Source organism: Gadus morhua, chromosome 17 (assembly GCF_902167405.1).
Source record: "Gadus morhua chromosome 17, gadMor3.0, whole genome shotgun sequence".
NCBI classification, from domain to species: domain Eukaryota; kingdom Metazoa; phylum Chordata; class Actinopteri; order Gadiformes; family Gadidae; genus Gadus; species Gadus morhua.
Genome location: NC_044064.1, coordinates 14,188,894 through 14,214,406, shown reverse-complemented (window position 1 = coordinate 14,214,406; position 25,513 = coordinate 14,188,894). Strand labels below are relative to the sequence as shown.

At 44.0% G+C, this 25,513-nt stretch overlaps 3 protein-coding genes across 6 annotated transcripts in view; all 3 read right to left on the bottom strand.

The window, feature by feature from the left end:
* Window positions 1-9,544, bottom strand: part of LOC115529168 (E3 ubiquitin-protein ligase TRIM39) — a 10,873-nt gene extending 1,329 nt beyond the window's left edge. Inside the window, exons 1-14 of the mRNA XM_030337715.1 lie at window positions 9,357-9,544; window positions 6,753-6,894; window positions 6,188-6,479; window positions 4,551-4,768; window positions 4,137-4,247; window positions 3,876-3,971; window positions 3,307-3,540; window positions 2,912-3,059; window positions 2,037-2,084; window positions 1,548-1,574; window positions 1,328-1,392; window positions 707-817; window positions 341-459; window positions 140-236 (exon numbers count right to left, since the gene is read on the bottom strand). Coding sequence (XP_030193575.1) covers window positions 140-236; window positions 341-459; window positions 707-817; window positions 1,328-1,392; window positions 1,548-1,574; window positions 2,037-2,084; window positions 2,912-3,059; window positions 3,307-3,540; window positions 3,876-3,971; window positions 4,137-4,247; window positions 4,551-4,768; window positions 6,188-6,479; window positions 6,753-6,893 — 1,707 coding nt within the window. The 5' untranslated portion in view covers window position 6,894; window positions 9,357-9,544. The remainder of the gene's footprint in view (window positions 1-139; window positions 237-340; window positions 460-706; window positions 818-1,327; window positions 1,393-1,547; window positions 1,575-2,036; window positions 2,085-2,911; window positions 3,060-3,306; window positions 3,541-3,875; window positions 3,972-4,136; window positions 4,248-4,550; window positions 4,769-6,187; window positions 6,480-6,752; window positions 6,895-9,356) is intronic.
* Window positions 9,545-13,726: 4,182 nt separating this feature from the next.
* On the bottom strand, window positions 13,727-21,024 carry tkfc (triokinase/FMN cyclase). 3 transcript variants are annotated; one of them, XM_030337670.1, is made up of 18 exons: window positions 20,915-21,024; window positions 19,912-20,101; window positions 19,709-19,714; window positions 18,778-18,882; window positions 18,305-18,492; window positions 17,927-18,005; window positions 17,724-17,813; window positions 17,298-17,332; window positions 17,079-17,163; window positions 16,878-16,967; window positions 16,532-16,648; window positions 15,856-15,978; window positions 15,585-15,722; window positions 15,219-15,325; window positions 14,851-14,957; window positions 14,734-14,767; window positions 14,473-14,565; window positions 13,727-14,136 (listed from the first exon to the last, which is right to left on the bottom strand). In XM_030337670.1, the coding sequence occupies exons 1-18, from the start codon at window positions 20,918-20,920 to the stop codon at window positions 13,978-13,980; spliced, it is 1,752 nt and encodes a 583-aa protein (XP_030193530.1). In that variant the 5' UTR covers window positions 20,921-21,024; the 3' UTR covers window positions 13,727-13,977. The 3 variants fall into 3 exon arrangements, with proteins under 3 accessions (XP_030193530.1, XP_030193531.1, XP_030193532.1); XM_030337671.1 differs by lacking the exon at window positions 19,709-19,714; XM_030337672.1 differs by lacking the exons at window positions 19,709-19,714; window positions 19,912-20,101; window positions 20,915-21,024 and adding an exon at window positions 19,504-19,588.
* Window positions 21,025-21,064: 40 nt separating this feature from the next.
* LOC115529163 (vicilin-like seed storage protein At2g18540) lies at window positions 21,065-23,247 on the bottom strand. 2 transcript variants are annotated; one of them, XM_030337709.1, is made up of 2 exons: window positions 22,971-23,247; window positions 21,065-22,369 (listed from the first exon to the last, which is right to left on the bottom strand). In XM_030337709.1, the coding sequence occupies exon 2, from the start codon at window positions 22,269-22,271 to the stop codon at window positions 21,816-21,818; it is 456 nt and encodes a 151-aa protein (XP_030193569.1). In that variant the 5' UTR covers window positions 22,272-22,369; window positions 22,971-23,247; the 3' UTR covers window positions 21,065-21,815. The 2 variants fall into 2 exon arrangements, with proteins under 2 accessions (XP_030193569.1, XP_030193568.1); XM_030337708.1 differs by having other exon boundaries at window positions 22,565-23,117.
* Window positions 23,248-25,513: the final 2,266 nt, after the last annotated feature.

Below are 25,513 nucleotides of genomic sequence, written 5' to 3'. Positions count from 1 at the left end.
GTACGAATACTCATCATAAAAAAACTACCATGAAGCAAACTAGTACTTCTACTACTACTCTGACAAATGTGCCTACTTTGCCCTTCAAACAGCTGATTGCCAAATTGGCAATCTCTTAACTAAAGTTGCCATGCTGTACCTGTCCCTTTTCGTAGTCGAGAAAGATGCCGATCTTGTCGGGCGTGTGGGTGAGCTGGACGTCTGTGCACGGCTCGTTACGGAAGGTACACTTTTTCCTGAGGGGAAAGGAGACGTGGTTTCATTTGATGTCTCAACATACTATGAATCCATGGTACCGTTCCAATGCATCCAATCTGAACCAATCATTGTTGTGTCTTACTTGTCCCTTAAGCTGAGGAACCAGTAGCCGTTGCTAGGGTTGACCTCAATCTTCCCCTTCCTGTTGCAAGAATCACTGGCCACGCCCAGATCCCAGTCCGACTTCCCGGCCACTTCCACCTGGTCCCAATGAAACACCAAGCAAAGCTTTACTAACACCATGTCACACGCATTCACCTAAACACACACAGGCACATACACACACTGGGCACACACACACACACACACACACACAGACACACACACACACACTGGGCACACACACACACACACACACACACACACTCACACGCACACGCACACGCACACGCACATGCATACGCATGCATGCAAACAGACACATACACATATACACACTCACACACACCTCCCAGTAGTGTCTTCCAGAGGAGAAGGTCTCACGTCCCAGAACACACACCACTCGGTCAAACCTCGCTGGTCCATCGGGTAGTGGCTGCAGGCGGTCCCCACATTTCACCTACACACACACACACACACACACACACACACACACACACACACACACACACACACACACACACACACACACACACACACACACACACACACAAACACACATATAATTAGGAACCCTTGCTTAGTGGGGACATTTTGATAACGAACTACACGCTGTACACAAAAATGAGGAACTGCACTAGATGTGTGAATGACGCCCCCTAGAGGCACAGATATGAAAAGGTATTTTTGTCGCTTCTCTCAATCAAAACAATAACAAAAGAGCTAGTTTGATGAAGTCTTAAGTAGCGTGGAACAATGGGAGTGGATCTCCTTAACAACATTGCCGGTAAAAATGTATCAGACTTGTTTCACGCATAAATCATGAATGACATTGATATAATTTAAGTGCTAATACAACAGAATATTAAGTCAATATTTTCTCAATATTAACTAAATATTAATTAGATCATTTATGAACACAAAAGCTGTCTAATTATATTAATGTGTTGTGTCAATCAAAGCATTTCACCTTCTTCAAGTTGTCTGATAGGACGAGCCTGGCATGGGCGGTGCTTGAGTCCAGAGTCACGTCCACTGTGGGAGATGAATAGGAGGAAGATGAATAGGAGGAAGATGAGTAGGAGGAAGATGAATAGGAGGAAGATGAATATCAAACAGAGAGACACACACGCATTCACATGCAAGACTTTGAGGCAGGATTTTTTTTTGTGTGTGAAAAAAATAAATACCTGCATACTCCTGTACTCTCTTCACCTCTGCAAAAAAAACCTCATATCATTATATTGAAACTACTATTTCATTATTCTATTATTATTTACTTCCATTATAACGTATTATTTAAGATATGACCAGTTCTACAATCCCATAAGTACCAGTATAGATGTTTAAGGAAAAACATAGGGATTTTTCAACTGTACGATTCCTTTACCTTTTGTTTGAACTATCTGTTTGTTATTCTGTCAAACCAAGTCACGGCCAGAGTTTGAATAGGGAAAATTCAGAGATTTCGGAGTGACACTTCTTTTTGAGCGAGACTTGGTTGGACACAATAACAAACAGGCAAATTGAATTACATTTCAGCTCATTTTTGTTCTCATTCAATACTGGTAAATTCCAAACATTATTGTTGGAGTTGGTCCCAAAAAAATTCAGGAAAATAGGATCCAGGTTGAAAAATACTGAAGTATTCCTTTACGTTGGACTTGTAATTTACTTACTGGGCTGGGATCGAACAGTACCGGGTTCCACCACAGATCGATGAATACCTTGAGTAGAGTAAAACAAGCATCCGAAAGTTGATACATATTTTAAGTGGCAATATTAAGTCAAGTATATGCTATGTAGTCACAGTTCTTGCACAGTAGGATAACCCAACGGAGTGCAATGGTCAGGATAATGATTGCTCATTATGCCATTATTCTCTGAAGTACACACCACAACAAAGAGTGATGACAAGCCATTACAGAGAACGTTTTAAATTTTACTAAAGAGTTGAAGAACTTTATATTGTCATCTTTTGCCACCTCCATCCTAACTATCTCTATGGGGTATCTCTGTACTGACCATCTCTATACAAGCTATCTCTATAGTGTATGTATGTACTGACCAACTACATAGAGTATCTCTATGTACTGACCATCTATGGTGTATATCTCTATGCACTGACATCTATATAGAGTATATCTCTATGTAATGACATCGTTAAAGAGTATATCTCTATGCATTGACCATCTCTATACTGTATCTCTATTACTGACAATCTCTATGGTTTTTAGTTCTATTTATTTGCCATTTAAATAGGGTAGCTCTACTGAATGATCAACTCTATTGTGTCTATCTCTACGTAATGACCATCTCTATATTGTCTATCTATATATTGACCATCTCTATAGTGTTTATCGCAATGTAATGACCATCACTATAGTGTCTATCTATATACTGACCATCTCTATAGTGTCTATCTATATACGGACCATCTCTATAGTGTCTATCTCTATGTAATGACCATCACTATAGTGTCTATCTATATACTGACCATCTCTATAGTGTCTATCTCTATGTAATGACCATCACTATATCTCTATGTACTGACCGGTATCTGCAAAATGATTCAGTTGCTCCTGGAACTTCCCCAAAAGAGCGGCCAGCCTCTTATAGATGGCTCCCGTTCCATGGTCAGAGTTTAGGGACACCGCAAACCAATCTCTGGTTGGTGGAGGGCAGGAGAGGGCGGGGAAACTCTGGAGAAGGGGGTGGAGCCTGGGTGTGAGGTTTGTTGAATGAATCTGAAGGTTGACTGTGTATACTAGAGGAGGAGAGGAGATTGAGTTGGCGGAGGAGAATGGAAAGAGACGAGAGGAGGAGAAAGCAGGAGAGACACGTAGGAGGAGAAAGGAGGAGCGGAGAGGCGACAGAGGAAAAGAGGAAGGATGAATAGAGGAGGGTGAATAGGAGATAAGCATAGGCGTAGGATTAATGGAGACACACCTGGATGCAGTGTACGTGGTCGTCTGATTGGCTGAGCTGGGACAGGTCTTGCTCCCTGCTCTTCAGGGCGGACACCTCCAGCTCCAGCTGACGCAGCATGTTCTCTGCATGGTGCTCAGTCGCCCTCCGCTGGACCTCCATAGCCTCCATCACCTCTGCCTGCGCCTGCTCCAACGCAGACGCCAGCGCCGAGAACATAGACAAACTTCCCGCCGTCTCTCGCTCCATCGCCATCTAGTGGTAGAGAATGGCATTGTTTAAATTACACCGCTACTACTTTTTGGTATGTTTTTATTTATATTTGATCCTATTGATTCCCACAATAATTTGGATCCAGTTACATTTGACCATAGCCGGTTTGTAATTAAAATACTCATTAGTGTCTGACGATGAAATGAGAATATCATATATTTACATTGTGCTTATAATTCTTGTTGTAACTTTGTAAGCAGCCACCAGGTCATTAGGTGAGTGTGTGTGTGTGTGTGTGTGTGCGTGCGTGCGTGCGTGCGTGCGTGCGTGCGTGCGCGTGTGGGTGTGTGAGCGCCTGTGTGTGTGTGTGTTGTTACCTGCAGTTCAGTCACTGACGTCTTGATCTGTTCCATCTTCCTTATTCTATGTGTGATCATAGCCTGAAGCTGCTGCTGTAACATATCCATCCTCGCCTGTCACACAAACGCACACGCACAAACACACACACACACACACACACACACACACACACAGACACACACACACACACACACACACACAAACAAAGAGCATCACTACATGAAACAAATAGTTTGCTCTGAGTTAGATCTCTCCTCTTCCTCCTCCGGTCCTCCCACCTTGGTATCCATCCATTCCGTTTCCAAGGAGACGGTGTCGTGGCCATGGTGCTCAGCCCCAGGGGTGTGACACTCCGGGCAGACGACCCTTCCGTCGCTCTTGCAGTACACCTGTAACCATAGAAACAGCACCACAGTAACCACACTGTCCCTATAGCAACCAGACTGTTACACTTAAACAACACCAGCCTGTGTTAACGCACTAACTTCACTCAAACAAATAACACAATCACGGCAGCTTACACAACTACACTAACACAACAACACAATTGGTGCAATGCTAAAATAACACACCATTAACACCACCGCTACACCAACACAACCCCACAACACAGCGACTATGCTACCATGGAGCCACCATCATCATCACCGCGGTAACCCCCTTGGCGGTAGGGCTGGCTGTGCGGGTCATACCGTGAGCCCCCGGCCGTGGGTCTGGCAGATTGGGAGTCTCTGGGTGTCCCCCACCAGGCTGAGGGTGAAGCGCCTGCGACCGGAGCCCCGGGACGGGGCGGGCGGGGCCAGCCGGGAGGAGGTGTGGCTATTGGACATGGTGGGCAGGGGAATCTCGGTGGGCATGGATGTTGCCAGCGGGGAGTTCAAGCTGGACATGGACACCAGAATAGGGGTTCCTTTCAAAGTAAAAGCGCCGGGAAAGTAGTCCCCAGATAGGAAATTAGGGAAAGACAAGGAATTGTTTAAAGGTCCCATGGCAGGCTACTTTATGGATGCTTTAATATAGGTATTAGTGGGCCCCTAACACAGTATTTGAAGACGTTCCCGAAATTCAGCCGTGGTGCAGAATTACAGCCACTACGAGCCAGTCGCACATTGAGCTTTTCCCATACGCGCCGTTTCGGTGTCTGTAGCTTTAATGCAAATGAGGAGGAGAGAGGCGGGTCAAGGAGGAGGGTGGGATTGTGGCCCTGAGCAGCTTGCGGCCACTGTACAGTGTGTTCTGTTTACAGTGGATGTATCGCATTGGCGAGGCGCACACAGCCTTTGTGTTCTGTAAATATTCTAGAACACTCAGGGTGCTCTGGTGGGAGTCCTGGAGCTCTATATCTAAGTAATATCCTATTATACATTGATATATATATCATATAATATATATTGTCACGGCCAAAGCTGTGTGCGCCTCCAGACGATATTATGAATCTCAAACGAATCTCCAGTTCCACATCAATCTGAAGTAGACTGAAACGAGACATGGAGGAGAAAGGGATTGTCGCCCGCGATTGCCTCCCGCCGGAGCCCCGCTGCCCGCTGACGAGGCACCACCGTCTTGGAAGCGGGCAGCCTGCCGCGTGGCGGTGGTGTCTCGTGGCGTTGGTGCCTCGTGGCGTTGGTGTCTCGTGGCGTTGGTGCCTCGTGGCGTTGGTGCCTCGCGGCGTTGGGCAGCGGGCAGCGGTGCTCTGGCGGGAGATAATTGCGGGCAACAATCCCTTTCTACTCCTTGTCGCAGTTCATGTAGGCTACTTCAGGGAGTCAAAGCCAAAGTTATTTTCCCCCCTTCTTAACCATGGCTGAGATAACCCCCGCCACGAGTCTCGTTGTGGAAATACCAGAGACGTCAGAGTACCCGACGTGTTATGCGCCGTAACACCAACAGCGGAACGGTTATCCAATTAACAAAGAAGTGTCGCAGCTCATTGTCTCATTGGCGGGCCAAGTTCTCTGGGCGGGCAAAGCAGAGAAGGGGAGGTAACCTTTCCCGGTACGACGACATACGCAGAAAATTCCAAATCGGCGCGTCCGAGCTTTGTTTTTTTCAAAGGCACAGCAGGATACCTAGTGCTCGTCTCTTACACCTAACGCCATTTGTAGCTACTAGGGGACCTTAGTCAGGCTAGGGGAACTCATATTAATGTTAGAAAGCCTCATAAAGTGAAATTTTCATGCCATGGGATCTTTAAGAGACGCCCACATTTAACTTGGGTCTCAGATGCTCTGAAGAGATCTTTGATCTACTAATGTATATTCATATACAAATTGATATATTTATCACAATGTAAGAATGAAGTCTGGACAGAACCTAGTCCAGTACTCACCGATGTCTTGAGGGTCAGAGTCAAACTTCCCCAAGGCTCTAGGTCTCCTCCTCCGGTCATCACAAATGAGTCCCTCTCCTCCCCCCGCTCCTCCTTCCTCTTCTCCATCCTCGTCTCCAACGACCCAGCCCCCCCTCCCCCCTCTCATGACCGTGGTCCCCCCGTACCCGGCCCCGCCCGAGCCCAGCACGGACATGGACTTGAACTGCTCAGTGATCTCCCTCAGGGTCCGGTTGACCTGGAGCTCGGGGCGCCTCTGGAACGCCTTCTTACAAAGAGGACACTCGTACACCTAGAGGAGAGGAGGAGGAAGGAGAGGGAGCGAGTGGGGAGGGAGGAGAGGAAGGAGGAGAGGAAACGACAGAAGGTTGAGAGCAATGGAACGGAGGTGGAGAGAGTGGTGGTTTGAACCATTACTTTGATTTACTGGTAGAGAGATGGACAGGGATCGACATGTACCTTTTACTAACCTTTTACTAACTAAGGTAGAGAGACATGTGCATAGGCTTACTCACAGGTAGAGTATCAGACAGGTAGAGAGACAGACAGGTAGACAGACAGGTACCTTGGCTCCGTCCCAGTAGCGGTTGATGCAGCCCATGCAGAAGGTGTGTCCACAGGGCGTGGATGAGGGGTTAGTGAATATGTCCAGACAGATGGAGCACAGGAATTGCTCATCAGACAGGAGGCTGCCCAGGGACGCCATCCTGTCACAAAAGAGAGAGTACTTATAATTCAGTCAGAAGCTTTTATCAAAAGAGACTCGCAGTGACTTCTGATACACCCGGTTGATGAAAGGGTTGGGAAAGTATGAATGAAATAAATTATGAAACTATTCAAAGAAATTCAAAGGATGAAAAGGAATCAAGCAATCAATCACTCGTGCAAATTGCAATGAGTGTCTGACAAGAGACACAACTCCGAATTAAAATCTGTTTCAAATAGCTTCAGAAAGAAAGACTACCTGATTAGAAGAAAGCTAATCTATAAAGGTATGTTTTTAAGTACAATAAGTAAAACTAGAAAATGCATGTCCTGCAGAAAATGCGGTGAGTGCTGTAGTACAAAGTGAGGGTGAAAATATTTTTTAATAAAGCCACATAGATTGAGACATAAGGAAACGTTAAATGGCTTAAATCAAGTGAAGGGATTTGAACAAACGTTCAAAAGTCTAAATGGATTAAACAATGTAAACATGCACACCATTTAAGAAAATGTAAATGTGTAAGTGTGTGTGTGTGTGTGTGTGTGTGTGTGTGTGTGTGTGTGTGTGTGTGTGTGTGTGTGTGTGTGTGTGTGTGTGTGTGTGTTTAAGAGAATAGTGAGCCGGTGCGCGAATAAAAGTAGCCCAATAGAGCGGGGGAAAACGCCCAATCTGGCAACACTGCTGAACGTCCTCACGCTCCAGGTCAACGTAAATCTATGAGACCAGCTGAAAACGAAGCGGGTATGAAACTAAAACTGATTCTGAATAAACTTTAAATGATATCGAAATTCCGTTTGTATATTATTTAAGATTTAAGTGTGCAGATTTGTCAAATGATTGAATGAAGGTAAACGGTTGGAAAATGATTGAGTAACGATGTTTGAGGGAATAGGAGTGTCAGAATTGGCAGATGTCTTCTATGAAAACAGTTGAAAACGAAGCCGGTATGAAACTAAAACTGAGATTCTGAAGAAAGTTTAAATGATATCGAAATTCCGTTTAAAATTATTGAAGATACAAGTGTGTAGATTTGTTAAATGGTTTGAACGAAGATAAACGGTTGGAAATTGATTCAGTTACGTCTTAAACAGTTGAAGTACCAGAGGAGCGCTCCGTCGTCCTCCCATTGACTACCATGTTAAAAAAAAGATAATATTTTAAAAGTAGAATATCTAAAAATGTATAGAATATTAAAACAATCTGAAAAGAAGGGCGCGATTCTAAGTTACTGTGAACATTTCCAAATAGAGTCTCTAGGTGAAAAATGTAGGAAGGAAATAGGTCCCAAAGATTGTAGAGAATGATAAAGAAAGAAACAATAGTTGAGCACTGCATGCCTTCCTCACCTAATTAATAAAATAACAATAACAGATGATCACCCTTGTCCAACAAACAAACAAGGGAACAAAGAAAAACGTGACGCCTTCCTGTCAGAGAGAGTATTTACTATTCAGTCAGAAGCTTTTTCACGAAAGATAAAAGAGCAAAGGACTGACTTTGATTTATTTTAATGTGCTTCAAACCTTAAATTTAAGAGCCAGTGAACCCAAAACCTTTTTTGTCCGCGTCTGAGTGAGGGTTAGCCTTCACGGATACCTAAAGTATAACGCTACTCTGTCGTGCGGAATTCGTATAAAACATTGCTCATTAAAACGCTCATAACAGAGAGACAGAGCTCCACATGTCCACACAGATCACATTGCTGATGTCCCGGTCCCCGGATTGTGACGTCAGACGGTAGTCTGAGGTCACGAAAAAAACGTCACCTGGGTTCTCAGCAGAGTGGAACGTTCACATAGTGTTTTGGGGGAGATAGCGAAAAAAAGATCCTCTAAATTGGGGACTTATTTCAGATGAAATGGCATAGATTAGGCCTACTATGCTTACGATTATATAAGACACATTTCCATCCTCTTTAAACTAAAGCTGCTGAAGGGTCATTGGATAATCGTGGAACTTTATGAACTCCAAACAGTTGACTTAAGAAATAAACAAAAGCATGACGGTAAAATTACACAAAATGTCGAGCAGTAAAATTCCAGGTACAGTTTTCAAGATGCTCATTACGCATTCTTTAAATTCACGTTCTAATTAAAGCTGTCTGCGATTAGCTGTAATTATAGTGTTGCCAAATACTTCTACTCTGTTTACCTTATTTTCTCTGTCTCTCTCTCTCGCTGCATCTGCTCCCTCTCTCTCCCCATCTCCCCCCCTGCCCTCATTCCCTTTCTCCCCTTCCAGCACTCTCACTCTTCTCCCCTTCTCCCCCCTCTTTATCTCCCTCCCTCTCACTCCCTATCTTGCTGTTTTTGTCCCCCTCCATCTCGTTCTCCCCTTCCCGCTCTCTCGCCAATCTCTATTTCTCCCCCCTCTCTCTCCCTTTCCCACCCCTCCTTTTCTCCCCCCCCTCCCCCCGTCTTTCTCCCCCCCGTCTAGTTTGTCGTATATGAGTCGGGAGATTACCTGTTCCTCGAGGTGAGACGTGAGCTCAGGTGTAGAGATGCAGGTGATATACTCCAAGCCAGGTACGTGCACAGGGTAACTTCTTCTCTTCGCCCTACTTCAGTCTGTCCCTCTCTGTATACCCGCCTTTTCGATTCACTACCCCGTGAAGTTCGAAGAGGACCCTGTCTCACTTATACCTTCAAGATTTCTACCCTCCCTTCTAAGCCCCGCCTACTTGGCTGAATGCCAGGAGGGTGAAATTCAGGTAAATGTTACCAGACTGGTTTAGAAAAGATCATATAAACAAACGTGTACACACACACACTCACACACACACACACACACTCACACTCACACTCACAAACTCACACAAACAAAGACATACTGGTTTGGGCATTGTAGTAAATCTTTCCACATAGGTGTAACACTGTGTGGCAAATCAAGCACACGTGGTAAACCAAATTTCCCCATCAGAACGTAATGTCTATCCTCGGTACAATGAAAATGTAATTTCCCCACAAGGATAGTTTATGGGGACGTTTGTTTCACCAGTGTCACTCGGATTACCATCACATTCTTGGATGTTATTTTGGTCCTTGTTACATTACTGTGGTAAAGGTCATCTTGGTCTTTCCTGTTGTCCGGGAAGAGGTCTAAAGGAAGGGCAACGTTCTGATTGGTGCTAGTGACTCCAATCGGAACGTCTCAATTCCACCAACATTATGGAGGCCAGAAATAGCAGCCATCATTATCCTCATTATCCTGCATTCTTTCACCTGATCAGGGTGACTGCACTTGAACAAAAGACAAATTAATTTATTTTGAGTGATCTGATTGGAAAACATGGCCAGCCCAAAGAGAGCCATGGAGCGCAGCCCTCCCTGGTTGAAACTGTTTTTTTTATTTATATCCTGTGTATATATTTATATACACAGGATTTCAGCTGCCCCCAAATTAAAATAAAACAAAACTCATGGGTCAAAAAACTTGGGACAGAAAGTTAAAGCAAAAGGTTCTAGCTCTCTCTTAAATATATGAATGCTAAGTTTGTTATAGCATATACCTGACCAGGTAGAGAGGACAGGTGTCCTGCAAGGGTGACCAGCTCTACGAGGAGGAACACAGGTGTAGAGGAATGTAGTTTAAACCTGTATTCTTTATCTGATGGCAGGTGTTCTACCAATATTGTTTCTCACTGCCATCCTGTCCGAAATCAAACCTTACCCAACAGTAACCCTATAACTTCCTTATTTAAGCTTCCGATGCGTTGATTAGAGTATATTGGCTGAACCGGGAGGTAAGTTCCCAGCACATTTTCCAATATGCCTCACTGCCAAGCCATGCCACCCTCTCTTGTATTCTGTTGATTAATCTCCGTGTTAATTACGTCAGAAGAAAATAATGACCAAGTGATTCCAGTTATTAACACTACGCTTCAAGGACACGAGTTTGGGATTTTTGTGATCTGAATTTTTGCCTGAAAATAAAAAATGTCATAGTTAAAACACTATGCACTAGAGGCAGAAAAAAGCCTATATGTTCATCTGTTTAGTTGCGTTGCTTTACACATATTGCATTAACTCATTCAAGTGGGAGGGATGACAAGATCGTCACAGTGGAGGTCTCCAGTCCTATATGGAGGGCTATCATTCGGATTAGGTTGACTCTGACCTTTACTGTTAAAATATCACATAGTTGTGATCTGTTTAGAGTGCTGCTTTAACATTTGATCAAGTTATCAGCCCAACAGGGTAACACCTGAGAAACCATTAGGCCCCGAAGAAAATAGAAAGTCAGAGATAAGTGTAGGAATGCCACTTTGTATGTGTGTATTCACGTCATATTTGCACACCCATTGATTTATTACTCGTTATCCCTTATCCCTGACCACTACAATTCTTTAGAAATCCCTTGATCTTGTAAATATGTTAACATGTGACATGAGAAACACAGTGAAACAGCTCTATATACTGTCTCTACTGTCTCTGAGACTAGTAATGTTTGGGCCCTACCGAAGAAGTGCGATTGTGAAATGTGCTGCCCCTGGGAATGCTGTTATGCAAAATGTTGTAATGCCAAGTCATGTTTTGTTCATCCATATTCTAGACTAAACAGACAGTGAATATACGAAAATGTAATGCCCTAAATTAAATAGCCTATAATGAATATCCTGCTTTACCGACAGCCAGGATGCTAAAAAGTCATGTCAAATTTGAAAGCTTGTATGCCTATAGCCTAGCCTCAAACACTGACCACACCACACTGTTTAAGGTGAAAAAAAATCATTTTGTTACACGATTACATGACGTCACGTCTTCCACTACCGCCTGCACGGCCTGGCGCATAGCGCAGCCACTTTTGAACAGCCTGGGCAAAAGTGTTTTGGGTGACGGCGGCTGTCCCGAGCTGCTGTGTAAGAGCATCTAAAACAGAGAATGCAAGCACAATGCAAAAGATTTGCCCGCCTTTGTCATTTAGATTAGATTAGATTTGATACAATTGTATTAATCCCCCGTAGGACGAATTTGTTTGTTGCGGCAGTGGAAAAACACAGGATAGAAATACAATACAATACAAATACAAAGTACTAATACAAACGAAAATAGACGTTAAGGTAAATGCTAAACTAATGCTAAAGTAAGGACAAGACAAGACAAACAGAAAAAACAACAAGTAGGGCAGAAAAAACAGTCGGTATAAACAATATAAATTATTAATGTAAAGTGTAAATTTTAATTATGAAATTGAAATAAAATGATTTAGTTGATGGTCCTTCTTGTTTTATGCTGACGCAACACGCGATGGAACCGTCCATAGATGATGTCATCCATTGTCTAGACTTCCTTCTTGTGACGTTGATAGTACCCAGAAGTCCACAGAGCACTTTCATCATGCCGCTTGCATCCTATTCCGGCAATCCAACTTAATCAAAAAGGTAAACACGTTAAGGGCGTGAACATAATTGTATCAGGGGACTAATGCGACGCAGCCCATTCTGTAAATGTTTGTACTACTACCTAATAGCTCGGTCTGGGAAACCGTCATTTGTGAGACGGATGATGAGTTAATTTCCCACTAATGCAATGACCAATTATACAGGAGCTTATCTAATAAAAAAAAAAAACAGAAGCACAACTCATTGTTTTGACGGTTGTACACATGGGATGAGTAGTCAGGCGGTGCCTACATGAATCACCATGTTCAGTATTCACCATTATAACGTTAACAATTCAAAATGTTTTCAGTGTTTCAGTGAACAAATCTGGTTGCACAGACTTCCCTGCCAATGGGCATCATTGGCAGGTCAATGATTTACCTACCAAGCGATGTAGGCTATTGTTATAATAATACAGTCAGTTTTGGGAGTAACGCGTTTAGAAAAGTAATGCAATTACTGGATTGCATTACTTTTTGCTGTAAAGGTAATATTTTAAGTGTTACAAATCTCAGTAACGCGCATTACAATGCATTTTAAACCCGAAATTAACTTGTGTGTTGTTTTTTAAACATACCGCGAGATTCGTAGAGGAGAAAGAAAATATGCACAAATGTTGAATCTACTGTTGAGGAAAAGATCACGGCAGCAGCGGAATCCAGGGGTGCAGGTTGTAGTCTTTTAGCTCGGTTCCCAGACTCAACAGTAGGGCTAGAACGGAGCAAAAAGACTACAACAAGCAATGAGTCTTCCAACCGAAATCAATAAATTAACAAAATGCCAAATAAAACACGACAAAAACTGTTTATCGCAACGATACCTGATTTGGAACATCAGCGAACACCACTAACCACTCGGTGAGTTGCACATTTCTGAAAACAAACGTTTAGGGTTGTTTTGTGAATGCCCATAGCCAGCCGTTGTGAAGCAAGTTGAAGATTTGTCTAACTTTGTCCTCAAAATCCCTTAAAGTAGAATAACCTATAGAATTACGCAACCCAATCTCTAAAACCCTTCATTAAGTAAAACGTAATCCCCATGTAGAAACACACAATCCCACTGTAGAATCACCTAAACTCTGATGTAGAATCCCCTAACCTTTTAGAAACACTTTACGGTAGAATCACCTAACCCAGAGGTAAACACTTAACCCTGATGTAGAATCACCTGACCCCTATTATAGAAACTTTACCCTAATGTAGTAACCCCTGACCCTAATGTAAGGTCAGTGTTAGGGTAAGCTTACCATAATCAGCATAAATACACTTGTGATACTTGTTTATTAACTCTAATAGTACAAAGTCCAAAAAAAAGCCAAACCACAGAGCCTAAATACTTCATTAAGATATTGTTAATTAATGTAAATATAACCATTGTCTTCAGTGAAAGTCATTCAGTTATTACCTCTTTAATGCATACATTACAACTAAGAAATGTCTTCTGAAACCAACAATTACATGTATCCCCTTTATTGAGCACACCAATAATAATGTAGCAAAATTATTGATAACAAATTGATGCATATTTTGGGTTGTAATTGTTGTTTATGGGGAAAAGACCAATTTATTACCTGTTAAATAGTCTAACCTCATAGTCTAGTTTATATAACCATGTTAGAAAGTGTATATTACCATAATATATTGATTTGTATTTGAACTATATTATTGGGCCTCAGTCTGTCCTATGGCTTGCCAGGTTGCTAAGTTACGACTGTTCCTCTAGCGACTCCAGCACGGCTCTCAAGATGGCGGCTACCGCCACCGCCCCAGGGTCGGGGAGGGTCACTCGCTCTGCGGCGATGTAGCTCGCTCGCCCTGCTCTAGCTCTGAGGTCACGGGTCGACTCCGCCCCCAACTCTGCTGCCTGACAACGAGGTACAAAAAGGGCGGGAAAAGAAATAGATCACACACATTATATTTAAGATCTACATACATTTAATTTTGGTACATTGCATGCCTGAGTGTCCCTACTTGACTGTCCATGTTTTAAGATGTAAATCACTTTTACAGCAACGGTGAAACAGTGAATTTGTATTTGAGTCTTTTTAGAGGTTGTCTTGCTCTACTGGTTCACTGTGGGCTTTTGGATTCAAACCCAGAACCTTTCAGCTGTGAGTCAAACACCCTTATCACTGGACTGTGAGCACAGGGAAACAGGACTGTACTGTATTATGTCTATGACTGTACTACGTCTCAGTACCTTAACAGCAGCCTGCAGTACTGCCATCTCACCACCAGAAGGAGCTGCTTTCACCTTCAGCAGCTCATCCACAGCTGGGCACAAGGCATCCAACTGATGAAGGCATACCCATAATCAGACTGACATTCAAACAGGTTTTCAGACTGACATTCAAACAAGTGTACAGACAGACAGACAGACGGACAGACGGACAGACAGACAGACAGACGGACGGACGGACAGACAGACAGACAGACAGATAATAATAAATAAAGCTTTCACCATGGTTCTGTCGCCAGGCTCCGCCCCTCCGTACCTGGTTAACGCAGAACACAAAAAACATGTTACACACACGTACACGTACACACACACTCACACTCTCTTTAACTGGTCTGGTACCTCATCATGGCCTGTATCCCAGCATGCACTGCGTTGGCCCAGGCCCCGGCATGGCTCAATCCCTCGGTCAAATGTCCTGCTGCCGCTGTAAGGAAGAGACTGTATATCTGTGTGTGTGTGTGTGTGCGGTGGGTATGTGTACAAAAGAGTGTGACAGGGAAAGACAGTTATGCCACTGCATTGCAATTTGAACGACAATTTGAACGGTCATATGTCAATCTTGTAATGTCACAACATAACTATTTTAATTAGGTAAAAAATGCAAACTCTGTATTTTTCTAGTTGTGTGCGAGTGTGTATGGTGGCTTTTGTCTGTCCCAGCTTCCAAAGAAACCACCTCACAAACCTCAAACATTATTATCACCTACCCCCCCTGAAGACCCGCCCATCTTCTCCTGCACCAATCCGGCCAGGACAGACAGCAGTTGCCCCGGGCAACCAGGCACCACATGAATGCAGAGCCACTCCTGAATGGCTGTGAGTGAAAAGTTTAAATATTGAGCTTTGAATCATACTTGCTCGATGCAAAGCATAGAGCAAAGCATAGAGCATTTTATGACATACTATGTAAGCACCATTCACCTCTGACCTTACATAAGCATTTAGCAGATACTTCAATCAATCAAAAGACACTAGACAAAACAATCTAGCAGTATAACCAGTTATGACAGGTTTACGTTCATCATATAGTGTGTGTTTGTGTGTGTGCGTGCGTGTTTGAGTGCGTGTCTCACCTCGGGCAGCCTGTGCGTGTGTGTTGCCACAGTCTCCGTCCCCAGATGCCCGATCCAGAGCGTTGAGTTCCTCCTGTCTGTCCAGCAGGGCGGAGCTTATCCTCTGTAGCGCTGAACGCATCACAGGGCTCAGCGGCCCTGGGGAACAAAACAAACATACCCAAAGTGAAGAAGTGGCTAATGCTCATTCTTAAAGTGATGGACAACACAGGATCTAAGAACGTAAGAAAATCCATGAGCTAACATAGAACACATATCATATCACTCCTACCTTCAGAGTGGGCGTCGCCCCCCTGGGCCCACGTGCGCAGCGCGGGGGGCTCCACGGTGTACTGACGTGAACTCACACACACACTGCTGAGGTTGGGCCATGCGGGAGCGCTCGTCTTGGCATCTGCAGTAACCAGGAACGTTACCAGGAACACAGTGGGTGTGTGTGAGTATATACAGTACAACCCATCTTCAACCCACACTGAGTGAGTCAATAAAACTCCCTCAAGATCACTTGGTTTAGTTTTTGCTTATTATTATTGCTTATATATTGAGTACATTCGGTATAAATGATAATGTGTCATTCCTTTTGATAATCTCGTATAAGAGATTGTCAATTGATTGGATTTAATTTTTTTTTTTTTTTTTAAATAATCGCGAGTTAACTTACCAGTACTATGCGATTAATTGTTTGAAAGCCCTACTCTTTATCCATCCATCCATCCATCCATCCATCCATCCATCCATCCATCCATCCATCCATCCATCCATCCATCCATCCATCCATCCATCCATCCATCCATCCATCCATCCATCCATCCATCCATCCATCCATCCATCCATCCATCCATCCATCCATCCATCCATCCATCCATCCATCCATCCATCCATCCATCCATCTATAGATATATAGACGTGCAAGGCTATGTGTGTGTGTGTGTAAGGGTATGTGTTACCAAACAGTCGGAGAACTTCAGGGTCGACCCTCATCAGGGAGAGAGAGACTCCGGCCATCTCCAGCGATGTCATGAACGACCCTGACATCACTCTGGCAACCACCACTCCGCGGGCCTCTGTAACCATGGAAACCCCCCATCACATGGCACACTGTTTTCACTCACCTGGTGTTCATTATTTAACCTGTGATTTTTGATTTGGGCTTCCTTCCTAGTATTTTGTTATTCATTTGTCAAAGCTCACCACCATGTCTTCACACACACACACACACACACACACACACACACACACACACACACACACACACACACACACACACACACACACACACACACACACACTTACCCAGTGTAGAGAGTGCAGCTCTTGTGACCACAGCCATTTCTAAACAGGACAGAGCTCCCAGATTGTTGACACACAGAACCACACTGTCCCCTAGAGAGAGAGAGAGACAAGTTATAACACAGACACACACATGCACAATGTCCCCTGGAGAGAAGGGTTGTAACACATACCGGCACACGTATAGATACACAGGTGACTTACCTGAGTTGAGCAGCAGATGTGATTGGCTGCTGGGGTTGGTCATGTGATCTATCATGGTGTTCACAACCTGGTCTGCACACGCCACCTAAAGATCACCGCATATGGCATACATATTATATCATAATCTATTATATCATAATAGATTATGATATAATATATTCTGATATAATATATTGTATATATTGTTAAAAATAGATATCCTCCTCCATAAATGCCGACCTTTGACCTCTGGATTCCGGGCTCACCATGGATACCTGAAAGAACCACATAGCTGCCAATCAAAGCTGCAACACTCTCTTGCTCCTCTCTCAATTCCTCTCTCCATCTCTTGTTCCTTCTTTTTTTTATTATTATCTATTGCCCTGGATAATGTACATTGCCAACAATATTGAACAATTTTACTGGAAAAATAGCAATGTAGGCCTAAAAAAATATAAAATATTTTAAAAGATATATCTATAAAAATAGTTATTAAACTAAATAAATAAACGTCTCTCTCTCTCTCTCTCTCTCTCTCTCTCTCTCTCTCTCTCTCTCTCTCTCTCTCTCTCTCTCTCTCTCTCTCTCTCTCTCTCTCTCTCTCTCTCTCTCTCTCTCTCTCTCTCTCTCTCTCTCTCTCTCTCTCTCTCTCTCTCTCTCTCTCACCCAGGCCCAGCTCCATGTCTCCGGGGGGCAGCTGAAAGGAGGGCAGACATCCTGGAACACTGCAGGGAGAGAGACTGACCCCCAAAGTACCTGCAAACACACGTACAGTAAATAACAACAACAACAACACTTTCTCTATGATCCAGTTTTTTAATGCCGACTGAATACACTATAAAGGAGGAAATGGTGACAGGAAGACTCACCAATCCCTTTCAGCACCTCTGTCACCTTGGCAACAATCTTGTCTAATGGGTAGCCTTCTTCTGCCAGGGCCCCTGCCAACTGTATGCACACACATTAACACACGTATACGAACTTTACTTAACGATAGGCGACTACATTCATTCACTTAACGGATGTTGTTATCTAAAGGGATGGCTGAGATTAGAATCAATATTGGAGCGGACACATAAAAAAAAAAGTGCGGAACGACCTAATTTAAAAGAATTAAGCAACTGCAGAAATTAGAAAGCAAGGTGGGTTGATTAGGGTTTTTATACACACTATCTGTACAGGTAAATATACAGGTACACGTATTAATAAAGACGTGTCCCTTGCTTAATGTAAAACACTTTGTTGACCTTGTGTACGAACACGGTACCACACAGGCCCCGCCTCCCAGCCTTGCCGGGGCGCTCAAAGGCGCAGTCGTCGGCGACGATCACCATAGCGACGGAGACGCCGCGGTTACGGGCCTGCTCGGCGGCCAGGCCGAAGTTAAGGCGGTCTCCGGTGTAGTTCTTCACAATGAGAAGGACCCCCGACGCTCCTGCAGAGGTCCACAACCACAACCCTTACTGGTAAACATAGTGCTTACCCTTTACATAGTAGTATCCCGCCTAGCTACACTCTCATATATACTGTACACGCTGGTGCTCGTTGTTATGATTCTGCGTCTGACCAACCCAAAAGGCACTCCTTTAATTGACCTCATCTTGGCGATCTTAATAATGTAAAGATGATGCGTCACACACAACGTAAAGCAGTCCAACGACCACACACCCACACCGCACACAAACACCTGCACACACACACACACACACACAGGCCGCACCCGCGTCGTGGAGGTGGAGGACGGCCGCCAGGATGCTGGCCGGGGGAGGGGAGGCGAACACGCCCCCGGCAACCGCTGCGGACAGCATCCCTGCACCAATGTAACCTGGGCCGAGGGACATAGACACACATGGAGAGAGAGCGAGAGCGTCGTGGAAATATCAAGCATAACTATAATATGCAATTATATTAATCTCGTTTACTTCATTACTATTTAATTACATTAAAAGGAATTGTATACATTCTCCCTGTACATAGAGATGCCTCCCTTCCTCTCTCTGACGGAGCTATTAAGATCGTTGTCATTTGCCTTTGCCATTGTAGCCACGAAGTCTGAAACTCAGGCCAAGCCAATTGTCTTCTTTGTTGTGTAGATTCCTTAAACTGTGTTGCAGCCTTGCTTGCAGACATGACCACTTCCCTCATAGTTTATTGCAGTTGAATTTGTCCTCTCCCGCCAATCCTAAACTCTTCACGACGGTCACTCGCGCTCACCTTTGCTACCTTTGTATTAACTACCCACAATAAACGTTTCCCTGAAGAATCCTGTTCACCCATTGTCTACAAAAAAGAATGTATCCTTTGTAACTTTGCTGCCTGTACTTTTCGAGGATCATGCTCTATAATTAAATCCAATATTTCACAGGCCGACGTGTCCTAAAAATAAGTTTCTTTTCACAAGACTGTGAGTCAGAGAGAAAGAGAGAGAGACCTGTGAAAATATTACCTGGAGCTAAAGACATAGACGCGAACTGTGAAAGAGAGACACACACACACACACACACACACACACACACACACACACACACACACACACACACACACACACTCTGATAGAGAGACATAGAGACACACTAACAGGATTACAGAATGTATACAGGCAGACAGGTGAAGAGCCAAACAGACAGGTGAGAGACCTGTGAAAATATTACCTGGAGCTAAAGACATAGACGCGAACTGTGAAAGAGAGACACACACACACACACACACACACACACACACACACACACACACACACACACACACACACACACACTCTGATAGAGAGACATAGAGACACACTAACAGGATTACAGAATGTATACAGGCAGACAGGTGAAGAGCCAAACAGACAGGTGAAAGACAGAACCCCTACCTGCGTGCGCTGGCTCGTGGCCGGACCCCCCTCCAGAGACCAGACCCACCCTCCCATTGAGGTTTTTCAGGTCAGACCGCACCACAACTCGTAGACCCCTCAGCAGACAGAGACCACTGGCCGACCGCACCAGACCGCACAGGGCCTCGTCCACACACAGCTCTGTACTGTTCAACAGCTTCCTCTGGGCCTGGGAGAGAGCCAGGTACGTGGAGACAGAAAGACCGAAAGATGGGGGCCGGATCATCATGGAGACATCAGGCCCCAAGGTTCATGGAATATTTCAGAAATATTATAGGCTAAATAACCCAGGACAAATGGTCCGAACTTATAAAGTACATGGAACCACTTCTATATGTCCTCTACGCCTTTACGATTGAGGTCAACATCACTCAATAATGAGATTTTTGGTTGGGACTAAACGTGAGGTTTATGGTGAAAGCAGGGTTACTTTCTGCATCATAAGTAGCGCGTTCCTCTACTGGATGCGTAAGGTATTATTATAATGGGTTTCAAGGTGGGGGTTAGGCCATGTGTTTGGGTGAGGCCATGTTTTGGGTAATGCAATGGGTTTCATGTTTCATGTTTTATGTATGTTTATGAATGTGTCGCCGACGCTCTCTCTGTTTGCCCAAAGCAAATTTCTCTCGTGAGAGAGACAATCAAATATTTACTTACTTACGTATTGTAAGCGTAACATTCTCTACTGCAGGCTTCAGCGAGATCAGTGTTTATGCTCCACTTCCCCTAACCCCTAACAATTACTGCAGGTCACTTTGGGTAAAGACTTAATGATTAAAGTACCTAATATGCTAATAGTAGATAGAGACAGACAGTCATTTAATACAACTTGACTGATGTTGTTTATCCGTTAGCTCGAAATCGACCATTCAACTACGTATGGATTAACTATGGATTAGTGAACATCGCTACGTGTCAGCGCTTACTTCAACACTCCAAAGCCCTCGTGTGATCTGTTCTAGTGCTAAATAATAATGTTTACCTCCATTTTTCAACGCTTGTCGATTTTATATCTTCCCTTCCGAGTCGGACTTGCAGGTGAACTCTTGAACCTCACTGCAGGCGTAGCCACGCCCACCTGAGAGTTGTAAATAAAACTTTGGTCCAAAATCTTTGATACAAATTGAAACCATCCGTGTATAGATTTTTTTATTTGTACAAACAATTTATCAAATAAAATAATTGGATTTTATTATTCACCCGTTACCTTTTTGCATCGCTGAAGGATTTGTGACTTTTAAATGAGCATTATATGAGGAACACACGATTCCTTTTTTGGTTTCAAAGGGGTTTCGACCTTGGGAAGAACTTGTTATTGTCGAGGGAATTTAAGGGCTCCTCAATGATGAAAAATCTCAATTTCGTAATAAGGCAACTTTTGAGGCATAGTGTTCACTGGTTTTGGCCTGAGATGCTAGATATGAATAGTTTATACATTTCCAATATTTTCAAAAGATGCATCGAAGAAAACAGACAACGAATTTGTCTCAAGACAACGTGTTTTATCTATCAAGTGCAGAGTGAAAAATAGAAAATGGCAGAGTACAGTATCATCCCCATGGGTATAGATATAACACAAGTGTCATATTTGAACAACAAGTGTCACATTTGTGCATTTATCTCAAAACCTTATTCATCCCATGACATAACTCATGGTACTGAACATCACTTACAATAGCATAAAATAGAGAACTGTAAAACCAAAAACAAACTAGCCACAAATAGATGTGGAGTGAGGTGCTATACGGTTTGATGGCCTTGTGTCTATGTGTAATCACAATAACCAGCAGACATGAATAGCCCAGCCTGGCTCAGCCCGGCTGAAATTGACGGACAGTCTCATCTTAGAGCATTTCGCAGCCACTCTTCCTCCTCTGCTCTACCTACTCCTGCAACAGCTGAAGCTGTTCTGGACTCCAGGGGTTGTTTACCGGGGGCAGGGGTGGAGGTTGCGCGGCCGGCACCTGCCGGGCCTGGGTCATTTGTCGGAGTGTCGAGGTCAAGTCCTTAAGAACCGCCATCTCCTCTCTCCGTTCCCTGTTCTCGCGCTCCTGCTCCTCTCTGCGGCGCCGCTCCATAAAGTCCCGCTCCTCCAGCCGCCGGATCCGTTCTGGGCTCCAGGAGTGGCTCCCCGAGGGAAGGGGTGGAGGCTGCTTGTCCGCCGTCTGCTGCTGGGCTTGGGCCATTTGTCGGAGTACAGTGGTCATGTCCTGAAGAACGGCCATCTCCTCTCTGTGGCGGCGGTCCTCCCGCTCCTGCTGCTCTCGCCGCCAGCGCTCCTCGTACTCCCGCTCCTCGAGCAGCCGAAGCCGCTCTCGCTCGTGGAAGTCCTTGTCCATATCGTTGAAGACGCGCCTCACCTCTGCCGATTGCCTTTCCAAGTTTGTCTTGTTCCTCGACTTCTTCCTAGGAGGTTCTTCATCAGGAACGGTCCATTCTGTAAGATAAGATCGGTTTTAATCATCATGCAGCCTACAAAGTCATTCATACACTTGCAGTAGGTGGCGAGCACACTAAATCACATGCGGGGGGTGAAGAAACATAATCAATAACTTGTGTTTTGCTCTTTATAATGCAACTATCTAGGCTACACGAATGAATAACGGCATTAAATGGTCCAATAGAATCGTACCTGTACTACAACCCGAATCCTTGATCGACAGATCAGCTACTGAAGGCTTCTCGTCATTGTCGCTGCTTGGTGGTTCGGGGGTACTCGGGGAGGAGGTCTCCGTGCTTCTGGAGGTGGACGCCATTTCCTGGCCCAAGCCCAAAGCCACAGGTCTCGGCGAGTGACTCGATCCCCATATAGCCTCGCACAAACCTAAATAGCACCATGTTTCATCGCCGTTTCCACTACGGCCTCTACGGTCGACGAACGTTTGGTATTGCTTTTTAAGAGCTTTTAATTTGGTGTTTACCTGAGCCTTGGTTCGGATTATTCCCTTTTCGCGTAGGCCTTTCGTAATTTGGTCATAAACAACAGAGTCTCTTGCCGTTCCTACTATTTGTCTGGAGATTTCAGCCTTGGCCCTTACCCTCAGAAGCTGACGAATCTCTTCGTCTTGCCAATGAACCATTATTGTTGTTGTCTTTTGTTCTTCACGCTTCGTATTCTCCCGGCTTCGTGCCAGTCGCATGATAGAAACGTCATCGATATGTCAGCAACACGCCCACTCGCTCCTTGTGAATTCGCTCTCAAGTTCTGGGTAAACTCAGGAGGGGCGGATTCAGTCATTTCCACACATACAGCCCAACCGGGGATTATCCACCGAATGGTCGGCTTTCGGTACGCTTAGTAGACTTGACCGTTGTGATTTGTTTTACATGTGTGAAAGGTCTATAAGAGGCAAATTCGAGGAAATTCCACCTGTTTTTAATAGGGTCCCAAGGATGACAAATAAAGTTATCAAATTTCAGAAAAACTGTGTTGCATTCATCCAAACATCTTTATTATTTGACATAACACAATGGAAATGGGAATAACTTAAGAAAAACCACATATTTTTTGTGAATAGGATACTGGGTCCCTATCCTCTGTCACACAGGGTACTTTGGGGACTCGATCTTCCCCCAGATAAGAGTTGGTTGGGCTTGGTGGAATGTCATGCCCAGCCTGGATCCGACAATTGATGTTGTGGGCCTCAGCTTCCAAAGCTCGCCCTTGGACCCCTTTAGATCCACCGCTTGCTACCATCATGTCCAGCTCCCTTGGGACACATCCCAACTATCCTTCTGGCTCAGATGCCCGCACCTACCTTTGGAACATGGGCCTCCTCTCCTTTCCCCTCTTGCAGCATGGTTTTGGGCTACTTCCAAGGCCTGCCCCTCCATGCGTCCTCATCCAAGACTCAGCGACCACTAGTATTTCTCAACTTATTTTACACTACAGCCCACAGGGTTCTCACACATTTATAGTTAGAGTTGAGGATAATTTAAAAGATACTCAATCACAAAATACAAGATTCAAGATCAAGAATCAAGGGATTTTATTTGTCACATACTCATACAGGATGTGCAGTGAAATGTTTGTGTGTGACATACTCTGTATTTTTTATTTATATAGAAATAAAAATAGAATACAATAGAATAAAATACAAGATAATTTTTGGAGAAACTAATATTGTATGGCTGCAAACAAGTCATAGCATGGATCAAAAGCTACAGATCACAAGCGATTTTTATGAAACGGTAGCTAATATGAAGGGACCTCAACCGTCACAAGTTATCTTCCACTAGCATGTAAAAATGCACTTAAGAAAAATAAGGAGAAACTAACGGAGGAAACTCATTATAAATTACGTTTAATTATTATGTAATATAGTGTGTATTATTATATATAATATAGTGATTTTTATTTTAGCTACATTAATGATCCTCAATCTGTCCAATGGCTGGCCAGGCCCTGTTTCTATAGGTTACAACTGTCCCTCTAGCAACCCAAACTCTGCTGCCTTGCAACAAGGTTAGAAGAGGGAGCGGAAAGAAATAGGATAGGCCTAAACATTATATTATGGTTAAGTTAAACATTTGGACTTGGACTCAGAACCTTTCAGCTGGGAGTCAAACATCCTAAACACTGGACTATCTACTATTAACCTGTTGATGGTATTTAAACCTGTAGATGACTGTTTTCTCTGTGAAAAAGGTACTGTAATATATTGTGTCTAAATCATTACTGTACCTTAACAGCATCCTGCGGTACTGGCCTCTTACCACCAGAGGGTGTGCTGTTACCTTCAGCAGTTAATTCACTGCTGGGCACAAGGAAGGATCCAACTGACAAAGAGGCACAAAGATAATCAGACTGACAGGCCGACTGAATAGTATAAGCTATCTTTCAGCGTTGTTTTTCACCAGGCTCCAGGAACGGACCCCCGTACCTGGTTAACACAGAACGCACACTATACCATCGTTTACACGCAGCTTAATGTAAACGCGTTACAAAGCCACGCATACACGCGCATGCAGGCACGCACACACACACACACACACACACACACACACACACACACACACACACACACACACACACACACACACACACACACACACACACACACACACACACACACACACACACACCTACTTTCTAACCGGTTGTTACCTCCTGATGGCCTGTTCCCTAGCATGTATTGATTTGACCCAGTCCCCAGTGTAGCTCTCCTCCTCGGTCATTAGATTGAGGTCTAATGAATGCTCCTCACGGATGACAAATCAGGTAGGCTTAATTAATACCTTTTGTGCAAACTATGGTGATTGAGATTGACTGAGATTTATAATGCCACATCATTGTATACAATCAAGAAATATCTAATCTTATTTGATATTAGCAACAATCAATATGGCAGTAAAAAATAAATAAAAATACCCTAGATATGCCCTATTCAGGTTTCCCAATCAGGTTCTAGATGCCTCTCTGTGAGAGTCTTTCCAAACATTTGTTGTTTATCTTCCCAGGTCAATTCAATAATTGCAATGTTCTTTGCTTAGGGTGCCTGTGTTGGTCAGTACCGTCACATTTTAAAGAGCGCTAGACAAAGAACCACTGTCGAATGATACCCCTGGATTATTTTCTTAA